The following is a 13,630-nucleotide window of genomic DNA, read 5'->3' on the forward strand; positions in this document are numbered from 1 at the left end:
TTGCTATGATTAGTATAATAGCAAGTTTTGCAATACATTTTGTATTGGTCTTAAGTTTCTTGTGTTTAAATGTTTAAAAGTGCATTTAGATTGTTCAAAATTCATAATGCTCATATATATTGTAGGTACATGTATTACCAGTCATATGAAGCTCCAAATGCATAACATACACACTGTGACACAACATTATGTACTTCATGTATGTGTATACATCTCAGTGGGAATATTTAACATAGTTGCTTATTAACCAAAAACGAAGACTTTAATTAGCCTGGCCTGCAATGATGAACATCACTTCCTTGATTATAACGGCAAGATTGATGCTGGTTGATGCCAAACAATAAATTTACCTGTCTTGTGCCAGATCTAGTCATGATACAGAGCAATGGAACCATTCATATTACCTTAATCATCTTATTAAATATGAGTCAAGAAACTACTTCTCAAAATGATGATGCAAAAACAACAAAATAATCGTTATCACTTTTACTGATCCAAATCTTCAACTATGTAATTCTTATTCAAAATCATTAAAGATAACAACTATTTCTTTTTGAGGGCTACATTTAATAGGACACCTTATAAAACTTTGTGCTATCAAATTATGTGACCTATTCAACTATTTTCATATTCACACAATATGCTACATACAATACTATAAAGTTATCAATTCAAAGTAAAATTGTTGACAAATAATCTATTAAGAATGACAGAATGGTGACTACTATTATCAGGTTAACATAAAAAACTAATTCACTACAAATCCCTAATGGTTTTAAATTTTTATTCAGTTTCTTATAAAATCTCTCAAGCACATCCAAACCAGTCTCATGTGAATCTATCAGTGCATGTTTACATTTATTAGATAATAAATACGAACATTATAGTCTGTATATTTACTTAAATTACACTTCAAACAATTAACACAAGAAATCAAACTGCTATATAACATATAAATTGTATGTTGTAGTCTTTAAATGTTTGTTTTTGTTTCTTTTCCTGGATATTGGAACATGTAGTTGTACACAAATATAACATGAATATATTTTACAGTTACAGCAAATACCATTTTTATCTTCTTAAATGACTGTAGAATAGTTCATGCATTGAAAAGTAGCTTGGAAATTGTTCATACTTTTATACTGCTGCATTTTTGTATTTGTGCTACTATTAATATATTACAAAAGTTTACAAAACTTTTAGTTATTGTAAACTGTTAGCAATCTTTTGACACCTTTCAAAAACATTTGAAAACTTACCTTTGCTATTTTAATTGGTTCGTTGAAATCACATCCTCCCTGGAATCTAAATCCCAAGGGTGATCCACCCATTAAAGTTACAGTGTAGGACATTACGAATCGGTTGAAACCGCCATCAAAAGAATAATACTAAGGTGAGAGTCGAGTGGGATGATTAGTGTGTATGGAATCCAAATCTATACGGTATACATCACCTGTGAAGACTCAAGAATGAGATTAAATGTAACTACAATGTAACAAAGATCTTCTTTGCTGAAAATTATTGATTTTACAATAATATCACACTAATTTCAGGTCGATTTTTTTTGTCGAAATCCAGTACTGCATCTCCAACAGGGTTTCGTAGAGATCAAAAAGTAAAGTGAAACCAAAATATTCTTCTGTTGCTTAAGTCTGTATAAACATTGAAGAATTCGATAGACTAATACCTTAGTATGACCATAATAACAGTTCTACACTTATCAGACAGTTGTTTACAACTGCAATGTGGGATAATCCCTTACCAAAACAAAAATCATCTGCTCAGCATGTGCCCTTCTTTTTTACTTTCAAATCATGGTAGTAATCCGAGAGTTATCGAATGTTTTAATTCATTTCCGGTTTGTCAAGATAAACAAACTCGTCATGGGTAAGCAAGGATTTTTTAAAGGTTTTTCAACTTTCTCCACTTTAATGTTAGAAATAGATTGATAACACAGTAACCACCAACCCCTCGATTTTATTTTCTCTGAATGCAAACGAGGAAAAAACAACTGAACGTTGAATTCACTGTTATAAACAGATTATCGCCGCGATATAGCCTTTTTGTCATGTTTGTGCTGTTGCGGCGTAAAGCAATCACCAATCAATCAATCAATATAAACAGATTATAGAAAGATGTTATGATGAGTCAATACAATGAATAAACCATTAAACCTTCATTATTATTTCAACCATTACAGTAACAATACATGTAGATAGAAAAATGCTTTATGTCCTGTGTCAAAAAATTGCATACTCGGCGACGAAAAGATACAAAATTAACGATGCATGGTCTAAAAGTTAGTTCCGTATATTCATCCCAATATGAACTGAATCCTGGTTTGTTGGCCCAAAATCACTTTCACATGAATATTGTCATAATGATCAAAGGCCTAGCTTGTTCATTCATCTTAGACTTTGTAAAAGAAAGGCAGAAGGTATCAAATGGTCATCAAATTCGTCACAATGACATTGAAGCTTGGAAGCAATCATAAACATCAACAGCTCACACAATCATTCAAATCATGCACTTTTCCAAATCAAAACGAGCACTAAAATATTTGATAACTACACCAAAGCTATTAATAACAACATTCATGATTTTTACAACTCATTATAACACTAATACAAAATTAGCTTTGTAAATAACAACATAACTGTTACGACAGTTACATGTATCATAAATAGTTAACCATCTAATCACTAAAACAAAAATACTTCATTGAAAAAATTCAGAATTTTTTAAAACTGAAAATATAAATATTTTGATATACATGATATATACATCTTAAAAACATTTTATTAATTCAAACTTGTATTTGCATAAAAATTGAGGTGAACGTGTTATGGGAGGAAACAGACCTGATTCCAAATACACTTACCTATTTTTCTCATATCCTTGTATGTAACATCGTCCCTAGGTCCTGAATCTTTCAATGCTTATCTCCGTCATTAAACTTATATGACTTGTTTTTACTTGCACCTGTATGTAAACCCACCCTTTTTTTGTTTATTGAATTCTTTTTAATTTCATTTGCTCATTCCAAAAATGTGGCAGGATTGTCAAATAGTTGATGATGGCGGCTGATTAGAATGAGAAGACACAATGTACATGTTGTTTCTCTTTTGAAATGCCTTTTCAATATTTGTTAGATGAAAAACATGTTCCATCTTCACACTTGCATGGATACTGTTGGATTGTGGTACAGAGGTTGGCTGTACTAGGTAACCAAAGTTTTAACTAAACCAGGACAAGAAATGGTCTGCACATATCATGAAACAATAAAGAACTAGAAATGATATGGTTTTGCACCTACAAAAGAACTCCCATCATTGGTCAATAATCAACAATATTTGAACTTGCTCCCTAATAATTTACTCATGCAGAATTTTATATGATCAAATTACAGTAAATGGGATTTATACAGAATTCTTTAGGTTTTAAGAAGTAGCTAGGGCTCCACCGACCAGTCGGCAGTGTTTTTTAGTAATCACTATATCTGTCTGTCTGTTTGTCTGTTAGAACTTCTATGTTATATACAATGAGTCTCTAGTCTGATTTCCTCTATCAATTTCCAAAATTTTTTTGCAATGTTGATACCTATAAAAGGAAGACACTTTTGGGATTTTTTTTTTGTGAAATTTGGACAGAAACTGTAACAAAAATCTTATGGTAAAAATCACAAAATTTGAGAAACATCTTTTTTTGTAAGAATTTCAACAAAATTGACATTTTGTAAGTTGTGATTTGGGGTTAAAATTTACCATGAAAAACTTACAAAGTTTATTTTAAAATTCACAAATTAAGAGAACCATCTATTATTTATGTGCTAGGATTTCAATGAAAATTGATAGATTTATATTCCTGGTTTTTGTTGGGGTTCATGTTGCTCAATCTTTAGTTTTCTATGTCATGTTTTTTTTTTATACTGTTGTTTGCCTTTTGATCATTTTTCATTTTTTGCCTTGGCATTGTCAGTTTGTTTTTGACTGATGAGTTTGAATATCCCTTTGTTATCTTTCTTCTCTCTTATATATGAAACTATTCCAAATTGATTCCAATTGTCAACTAGAGGCTCTGAAGAGTCTGTGTCGCTCACCTGATTCTACAATGTACTTTGGTTTTGGAAATCATGCATGTAAAAATAGATTAAAATCATAACAGATACTCTAATAATGATTGAGGCCAAATTTGGTTTAATATTGGCCCCCTAATTTAATCAAAAGCAGAAGACTTTTGTAAAGTTTACAGAAATTACCAATAAATACATTGAAATTGTAGAAAAATGACTGTATAAGGACAATAACTCCAACAAGATGTCAATTGACAATTTTGCTCATGTTTACTAATGTGTAGATCTTCTTTTCTTGATATTTTTTCAGTTTACAGTATATCTCAATCTATAAAGATACATGTGTTAAGGTCTTCATCAGCACCTCATGAGGAACATTTACCGATGTTTGGTTTCATTCCATTCAATGCTCCCCTAGAAGAAGCATTTGTATGTATTTCCCATAGGGTCTTATGTTAAACTAAGTCCCCTGCTGACAGCCGACTTGGATGATGGTTTTTCTACAAAGTAACAACACTTGGTCAGCATCTCATTAGGAACATTCATGCCATGTTTGGTTTCATTCTATTCAGTGGTTCTCTAGAAGAAAACTGTTGTATGAATTTCCATAGGGTCCTATGTTAAACTTACTCCACCTGCTGGCAGCCATCTTGGATGACAAATCAGCTGCAAAGTAACAACACTTGGTCAACACTTTCAAAAGAAACATTCATACCATGTTTGGTTTCAATCCATTAAGCGGTTTTCTAGAAGAAGACATTTGTATATATTTCTCATAGGGTCCTTTGTTAAACTAAGTCCGCTGTGTTGATGGATTTTCTACAAAGTAACAACACTTGGTCAGCACCTCATAAGGAACATTCATGCCATGTTTGGTGGTTTCCCTGAAAGAAGACATTTGTATGTATTGTCCATAGGGTCCTTTAATTTGTCAAACTAAGTTCCCCGCTGGCAGCCATCTTGGATGATTGATTGGCTGCAAAGTAACAACACTTGGCCAGCACCTCATTAGGAACATTCATGCCATGTTTGGTTTCATTCCATTCAGTGGTTCTCTAAAAGAAAACATTTGTATGTATTTCCTATAGGGTCCTATGTTAAACTAAGTCCACGCTGGCGGCCATCTTCAGTGGCGGATCCAAAAATTTTCATAAGGGGGGGGCACTGACTGCCTAAGAGGGGGCCTGCTCCAGTCATGCTTCAATGATTTCCGAAATAATCAACCAAATTTTTCCCACAAAAGGGGGGGGCCCGGGCCCCCTGGAAAACCCTCTAAATCTGCCTCTGATCTTGGATGATTGATGGCCTACAAAATTACAACACTTGGTCAGCACCTCATAAGGAACATTCATGCCATGTTTTATTTCATTCCATTTAGTGGTTCTCTTAAGGAAGACATTTGTATGTATTTCCCATAGGGTCGGTCTTATGTTAAGCTAAGTCCCTCTGTGGTGGCTATCTCGGATGATGGATTAGCTTCAAAGTTACAACACTTGGTCAGCACCTCATAAGGAACATTTATTCTATGTTTGGTTTCATTCCATACGGTGGTTCTCTAAAAGAAGACATTTGTATGTTTTGTCCATAGGGTCCTATGTTAAAAGAAGTCCCCCGCTGGCGGCCATATTGGATTATGGATCAGCTACAAAGTAACAACACTTGGTCAGCACCTCATAAGGAACATTCATGCCATGTTTGGTTTCATTCCATTCAGTGGTTCTCTAGAAGAAGTTCAAAATGTAAAAAGTTAATGATGACGACGGACAACGGACAACGGACTTATAAGATTTCAACAGAAATTGGTGCATAGGTTTAATATGCTATTCAAATTTGTTTCCTAGTGTACATGTCAAAAATTGGGTTTTTTTTAATGAAAAGTGGGGTATAGATATGGTGATATGGTGAAAACTTAGTTTTTGTTAAAAATCACAAGATCTGAGAAATGTCTTCTTATTTTATAATAATAGAATTTCTACAAAAGTGTATATAAATAGATTTTATAAGCTTTTGTAAAGTGATGGAATTTGCCAATTAAGAAAATATGTTATAAATATGCTTGTTAGAAAATTACAAATTTTTATGGCAGGATTTGAACAAAAATTGATATCTTTAGGTTTAATATGCTATTCCAAATTGTTTCTTGATATCAAACATAGTGTAAAAAGTAAGCTTTTGAGAAATATCTTTTTGTATTAGAGTTCAACAAAAAATGGTTTATTGGTATAATATGCACTCTAAATTGTTCCCTGGTGTCAAAATTGTGGTAAAACTTTTGTTTTTTATTAAAGAAATATCTTAAATTTTGAGAAAAATCTGTTTCTGCTAGGATGGCAATGAGAATAAATGTGTAGGTATAATTTACTTTTCTTAAATGATTCTCTGTATCAAAAATTATTGGTTGCCAACTATTTTGGAAAATGCCAACTAAAATAAATAGTGCTTGCATTGGATTTTAACAATAGTTATATTTATGGAGAACATACATGTATCCTGAAATAATTGCTAGTGTCAAAATTTATGAAAATTGACAACCTATGGACATGAATTGTTTTGTATGCATCAGTCTCTGTGTCTAACACAAAAATGTGAAAGTGGGTCTCTCTCTCGCTGACATGTATTTTTTGTTGTTGTATTGCAGTATGAGTGAGTGATTGTTTGCTTATTGACTAGTGTCTAATATATTTATGTATATTCAGCACTATATCAAGTTATTTAAAATTGATTTCTGCCAGCAAAGTGGATTTATGGGACTCCTATAAACAGGACACTTGTTGGGTAAGTTAAGAAACTTTGTCTTCCGCCAGGACACCAAAGACTGAAAAAGTTGTCAACCTTATATTTTTGTCGGTGATCATTGCATTGCATTCAATGGAACTCAGAAGTTTTGTTTATAAAGAAGAACTTGTACTAGATAATTGATACTGAGTTGGCTTTGTTACATGTATTGGCACCTCTTCATTTTAGTTTCAAAGAGGATTTTAGGGTCTTAGTCATACTTTAGTATCTTTGGAATTTTGACATTATTTAAATGTTGCTGTTATTTATGAGCCTTTATCAAAACACAATGTTTTTGATGAGTCAGGAGAAACGTGCAATGTGTAGTAAACAGTTTCAATATAAAAATCAGTGGATTGATTTTGAATATATATATATATATATCATTTTAAGACATTTCTAAGATGCATTCACTGATTTAAAATGCATTGTTTACAAATGTAGGTCTATTTTTGAATTTTCATCCAATGATTTTACAGAAAATAAAAGAGAGAACTGCATGATAATATCAGGTTTTACATGCTGTATTCTTATGTTAGAATTGGGAACATATGACATTATCTCAGAGTTCTCGAAAAGTGGTGGTCCGAAGGTTTTGACCACCAAAATTATCAACAAAATTTTGGTATTTTTCAATAAAGATAATAGCAAGGACCAGCAGATTTTCTTCAAGGACAACCAGGGAAAATTGATTTCGAGAACTCTGTTTTCTATTTATAGACACTTGACATTAAATAAACTAAATGTTGAAATTTGTGAATATTTGAAAAACTGACAAAATAGCGCTCTATAACTATGGATTCATTATTATTCGTGGGATACCAATTTTCATGGATTTGGTGGCATTGACTGTTGGTACAGGTAAACCATGAATTTGAATGTTCAAAGAAGAACAAATTTTCCATAGATCTGTACATGTATGCAGACTTTTGTAAAATAACGAAATCAAATATCCAGGAAAATACACATTTTTCCTTAATCCACGAAAATTGGTTAAGAATCCACAGAATATCATTATGCACATTGGAATGATGGTATTTCCTTAAGATGCATGGCAAGTCAGGACCAAACTGAAATCAAAGTTCACTTGAAAGGAGTAGGTCCAGTAAGACCCCTTTTTGGCCCCAAAATATAGCTGTTTTACAAAATTGTTAAAATGTAAACTTTTAGCTATTTATTGGAAAGTACAATACTTCTGTTACATAAATATGTGCTGTTTTTGACAATACAATGCACATATATCGTGTACTAGCATCATTAAGTCGTGCTTAATTACTGAAATCTTTACAATTTTAGCATTTGAGTTAAATTTTAGACGGTTTCCGTCTTAAATGGAAGTGGCCGCATTTGTGTTCATTCTTAATATTTAAATGTAAGTTGTATTTGATGATAATACATAACATATATAAAGGTTGAGAGTAAACACGGATGCGGCCACTTTCATTTTTGACAAAAACCATCTAAAAAGTGACATAATTTGGCATGCTGTAAATTCAGAAATCATTGCGAGGTTTTTATTATTGCGAATAATGCGAGTAGATGAGTATCGCAATAATAAGAACTCGCATTTTGATAACTAGAATATAGATCTGTATGTAGATTTTGCTGAAATCGCAATAATTAAACTCGCATTCTTGTCCATTTTTGAAAAATCGCAATAATAAATGCACGCAATAATTTCTGAATTTACAAGGACCAGCAGATTTTTTATTTTGTATTTGATAGATTTTTCATATCTAAGCTTGAATTTGAGCGTCTATAATGACTTAATCAGTTCAAATCTTTCACATAAACTAATTGAATTGACTGAAGTAGACACTTAAGTGTTTAAAAAGTGTCCAAAATCTTTCATCAGATGAATCTGAAGTTTGAGGCCAAAATCGGCTCTTACCAGACATACTCCTTTTATGAAAATCAAATTGAGGCAAAATATTGATACATCATGTACATGTACACAGCCTTGATAAGTGTTTGGTATAACTATAAATTTTCACTTCGTACTATGAACATCAAAATTATTTATTTTGTAAAAATATTTCCTTTCTCTATTGGTACTGTACACATATACCTAACAACAAAATTATTTTCATTTACCTGTGTTTAAAGTTTTTGCAAATGGCTGATATTTTTGTTCGAGCTTATTGTTTTTCTTTAATTGTTTAACATTTCTTACCGATATAACATGTTACTTTTATTATTCTTCCCTTAGTTTATTTATTTTGTATTTACATTGTCATAGGTCAAATTTATTTGTTCAGTGTATGTTCAATGGTGTTAATATGTCCTTTGATTGAGTTAAGCTATTTCAGTTGATATTTTATAGTGTGTCTTTCTATGTTGTGATGTTACACTATTGTTTCAAAAAAAGGGTGAAGGTTTGGTACCATTAAAACGTTTAAACCCGCTGCATTGGTTTGCACCTGTCCTAAGTCAGGAATCTGATGTTCAGTAGTTGTCGTTTGTTGATGTGGTTCATAAGTGTTTCTGGTTTCTCGTTTTTTATATAGATTAGACCGTTGGTTTTCCCATTTTAATGGTTTTACACTAGTAATTTTTTGGGGCCCTTTATAGCTTACTGTTCGGTGTGAGCCAAGGCTCCGTGTTGAAGACCGTACTGTGACCTATAATGGTTTACTTTTATAAATTTTGACTTGGATGGAGAGTTGTCTCATTGGCACTCATACCACATCTTCTTATATCTACATAAACAAGACACTGAATTATTTCCCACTTATCAAATACAATATACATCACAAATTTGGAGGATATATATGAATATGAATATTAAATTTTTCACATTTTTATAAGTCATATCTGATAGATACAAGAAGATATGGTATTAGTGCCAATGAGACAACTCTCCATCCAAGTCACAATTTGTAAAAGTAAAGCATTATAGGTCAAAGTATGGCCTTCAACACAGAGCCTTGGCTCACACCAAACAGCAAGCTCCAAAAATGACTAGTGTAAAACCATTCAAACAGGAAAACCAACGGTCTACTCTAATCTATATAAAGAACGAGAAACACTTATGAACCACATCAACAAACGACAACCACTGAACATCAGACTACAGGAGTGACTGTCAATTTGAAACAATCTTAGGCTAAATAGCAGAACTAATGGGAGAATTGCCTGATTGAAAGTTTTTCTAGATATTAAGTTAATCACACATAAAAAATTTAAGCGATAAATGAAGATTAGGTATTATTATATATTGAATATTAATAATAGTGGGAAACTTTACTTTCAGAATGGTACTTTATGGGTCTTGAGATTTAGTTTTGTATTATCAAAATGTTTTTATGAGTTATGCAGTTATTCAGTTGGTACATTTGTAGATGAATCTATGATATACTCTCTTTTGGTTGTGGCCAGTTACCTATATATCTCATAAAGAGATCTACATTGTATTTGTTATATCACACTAAACATAGTGGGATAGAAATATGCCTTAATGTGGTAGGCTTCTCCTGCAATGTGATAAGACAATAGCACCATTTTGATTGGATATAAGTTAGGTCAATGGAGACATTCAAAGGTTACAACAGATTGCTTGTCATCCGTGGCAATTGATGAATGTGTTTTCTTTAATATTCTATACAAAACATGCACATTTTTCACCTGAAAATCTTCTTTTCATCAATTTAATTCCATTTTGAAGTGTACAAAAAGAGTTAAAATGTCTAATGTTAAACTTTATGCCGAAAGCAGACATATGATGTCAAACCGTTTTGCAGCCAAACACATAACCACCTTTTCATGTAATTTTGAGTTATTCAATTTTCAAAATAATAACAATAAGCTCAACAAAGGCCCATTTGATATAGAATTATGATAAAAATAACTCAATTTGATATCAAGTGATATCCAATTCTCACTTGTTATGAAACCTATGATTGTAATTAGTAGGTACATGTAGCACCTTGTAAATATCATATTGTGTGTATAAAAATGAAAAACTGAAAAAGTCATGGTGACATCAAATTGTGCAAGATTGTCGAATGGTATTGCATGGATAAAAAACTAAAGAAAAGGAGCTGTAATTCCAAAATTATATTTACCGGTTTATTCAAATGTCGATTTTGAATTGGGAGAATATTATTAGTAGTCAAATAAAATTCATGTTAAATGTTGACCAAAGAAAAAAGAAAAAGGTCTATTTTCACCAGTTGTGAATAACTCCTGGACATGCTTCTTAAAACAATTTTCATCAGATTTTAAATGTATGTGTTTTTAGTTTATCTTTAACATTCATTCTATATTCTATACTGTGATATTAACAGTTGGAAAAGAGTCACCGATACACAGTCTCTGATTGCTACAATTATGTAACATGATTAGTTTAGGGTAAATTTTATCCTTACTTGGTAATAGCTGATTATTTGAAGCATTGAGGAAAATACATGGAAATTAGTAACTTATTGGATTGAAATGCCAGTCCCATATTGCCATAAGTCATGGTATGTATTGACAGAATATACAACTTTTGTATTGATCATTTTCTCCAGCGTTCCAGTTAAGTTTCAATCATAGTTCAAATTTATTCGTTAAATAATTTTGTGGGACTAATCTGCTGATTTGTAATAGATGTAGAATTAACCATTTCATATTAGATAATCAAATGGAAAATTTGTTTCCTTCAGCTGAAGGTCAGCCATCAAAAGTGCAGAAGATGTTAGAAAAGTTACAGATTTTGGATAATGAAGATGAACAGAACGAATGTTTAGACAGAATATTGAATTATCTTACAAGTGCTGACAATGGTAAGATATGTTTTACAAACAATTTTTAAATTTTCATCATAAATTGTTCAACAACTGAACAATTAAGTGCATAATTAGTATATATGATTTAATTTAAAAGGTGCAGAATATCTTTTTCTGAGTACACAATCTATCAAAAAATTTTGTTGATGATGTTGATGGTAGCTTATAGTCATCCCAGAATAAGAATTAGATTTATATAGAGTCTTTTGTGATAGATTTAAAAAAAAAACACCATGAAACCGTCAACATCAAATTCCTTAAACTGCAAAAATGCCTGAAGATATAATGATATAACTGTATAAACAAATGCAGGCACTAGCAAGATTCTTGTCTTCAGACAGTCATAAAACGTGGCTAGATTGAATTTGTTTTCTTTAATGTTTACCCCTCCCCCTGTCATATAACATGTGGCTAGATTAAATTTGTTTTCTTTAATGTTTACCCCTCCCCCTATTTATATTTATCTTTGGAATAACAAAAGATACATGTACATAGTAAAGTTTACAATGAATGAGAAGTGCTTTCTACTGAGAACCATTTGTATATACACCAAGGGAAGATTAACACCATGTTTTGAAAAATACAATTTTTTTTTATTCATATGACTCCTGTAATTGTCATTGCATTCCAGAATTTAACTTGGAGAACAGTGGTTAAACACTAATATTCAGATCTTGTTGGATTATCTCTGACCTTTGACAGAGGGGGGTGCCATTAAACATTTTCAGGACATTTTCTTTAAACCCTACCTGTTTCACGCATATGGAGTTTTAGTCTGCACATCTGTCCAATGGTTCTAAGAGAATATGAATAAAAGGAGACGTAGGGTATATGTAAAGAGACAATGACACCAAAAAAAAAAAAAAAATATCTAAAGGTCAACATATAGTCAAACAGTAGACAATATGTTGAGCTCCTAATCAAAGTCTAGAAATAATAGAGGAATAAATTAAACAGAGCCTCTCTGAGATATATGCTATCAGAACAAGAAACATTAAGACATGACTAATGGCAAGCACTACCTTGGTTCCTTTCCTAATGGTTTTACATATATATTGAGAATGTAGAATTATTATACCAGAGGAAATAAGTTCAACAGATAGTAAGCACAAATCAACTGATTTATTTATTAAGACAATATTATACATAAATTTCATGTTGAGGATACAGGCTCCAGGGGAACCTCCGATTATCTGAGCATTACATATAATTGTTGTTCAGTCTGTTTGCACAATTTAAGAATCATATTTGAATGTATAACTTATTAATAAATTTGCTGGATTTTGAAATCGATCAATCCTGATGACTTGAAAGGCTGTGTTTGGAGGATATTTCGACTGTTTGAAAGTTTGTTACTCCATACTGTAATACATTTTCATCAGTCCAGTTCTTTGATTCTATTAAAAAAATCATTGCTTGTGTTAAACATTTGGACTGACATTGTAACAGCATGTGTCCGACGATTCAAATTTTATCATTCAAATGATCCAGACTGACACTTTTCAAGAATTCTGGGAAAAGATGATCCGAAAAGATGATCCATTAGGCATACATGTATATATTTATAACTACATTCAGCCAGTTTGGCATATTAAACAATCAAAAATTAGTCCGTTATTGTAAAAAAATTGAGAAAAGAATTTGTTTTTGCAAAATAGTGCATGCACATATCACTAAGTCTGAATTTACTTTACTTTTTTTCAGAAGACACAGTTGAGGAAGCTATAGAAACAGCAGCTGAGGGTGGAATGTTAGATGATCTTTATAGTATACTGACCAATACAACAGGACAAACTCAGTCAAAAGTCATACAGATATTAGCTGAACTTGCAAAAGTTGGTGAGTATTGACAAATTCAGTAGGACAGCCTTAGTCAAAAGTCAAACAGCTATTAACTGGACTTGCAAACATTGGTGAGTATTTGCATATTCAGTAGGACAGAATCTCAAAAGTCATTCAGATATTAGCTTAACTGACAAAAGTTGGTGAGTATTGACAAATTCAGTAGGATTGA

General features: G+C 31.8%; 2 protein-coding genes across 8 annotated transcripts in view; one reads left to right on the forward strand and one right to left on the reverse strand.

Moving 5' to 3' along the window:
• The window catches only part of LOC127708370 (sorbin and SH3 domain-containing protein 1-like), a 129,112-nt gene extending 127,322 nt beyond the window's left edge, over positions 1 to 1,790 (reverse strand). For 4 of the 6 annotated variants that reach the window (XM_052213225.1, XM_052213224.1, XM_052213223.1 and 1 more), the window contains exon 1: positions 1,260 to 1,790. In XM_052213225.1, the coding sequence (XP_052069185.1) occupies positions 1,260 to 1,352 (93 nt within the window). In that variant the 5' untranslated portion in view covers positions 1,353 to 1,790. The remainder of the gene's footprint in view (positions 1 to 1,259) is intronic. The other 2 variants (XM_052213222.1, XM_052213226.1) reach the window with 2 other exon arrangements.
• A 77-nt stretch (positions 1,791 to 1,867) lies between these two features.
• Positions 1,868 to 13,630, forward strand: part of LOC127708373 (rap1 GTPase-GDP dissociation stimulator 1-B-like) — a 65,621-nt gene continuing 53,858 nt past the window's right edge. For both annotated transcript variants that reach the window (XM_052213235.1, XM_052213237.1), the window contains exons 1-3: positions 1,868 to 1,887; positions 11,494 to 11,613; positions 13,321 to 13,455. In XM_052213235.1, the coding sequence (XP_052069195.1) occupies positions 1,884 to 1,887; positions 11,494 to 11,613; positions 13,321 to 13,455 (259 nt within the window). In that variant the 5' untranslated portion in view covers positions 1,868 to 1,883. The remainder of the gene's footprint in view (positions 1,888 to 11,493; positions 11,614 to 13,320; positions 13,456 to 13,630) is intronic.

This window comes from Mytilus californianus, unplaced genomic scaffold, assembly GCF_021869535.1.
Source record: "Mytilus californianus isolate M0D057914Y unplaced genomic scaffold, xbMytCali1.0.p SCAF_7, whole genome shotgun sequence".
Taxonomy (NCBI): Eukaryota; Metazoa; Mollusca; class Bivalvia; order Mytilida; family Mytilidae; genus Mytilus; species Mytilus californianus.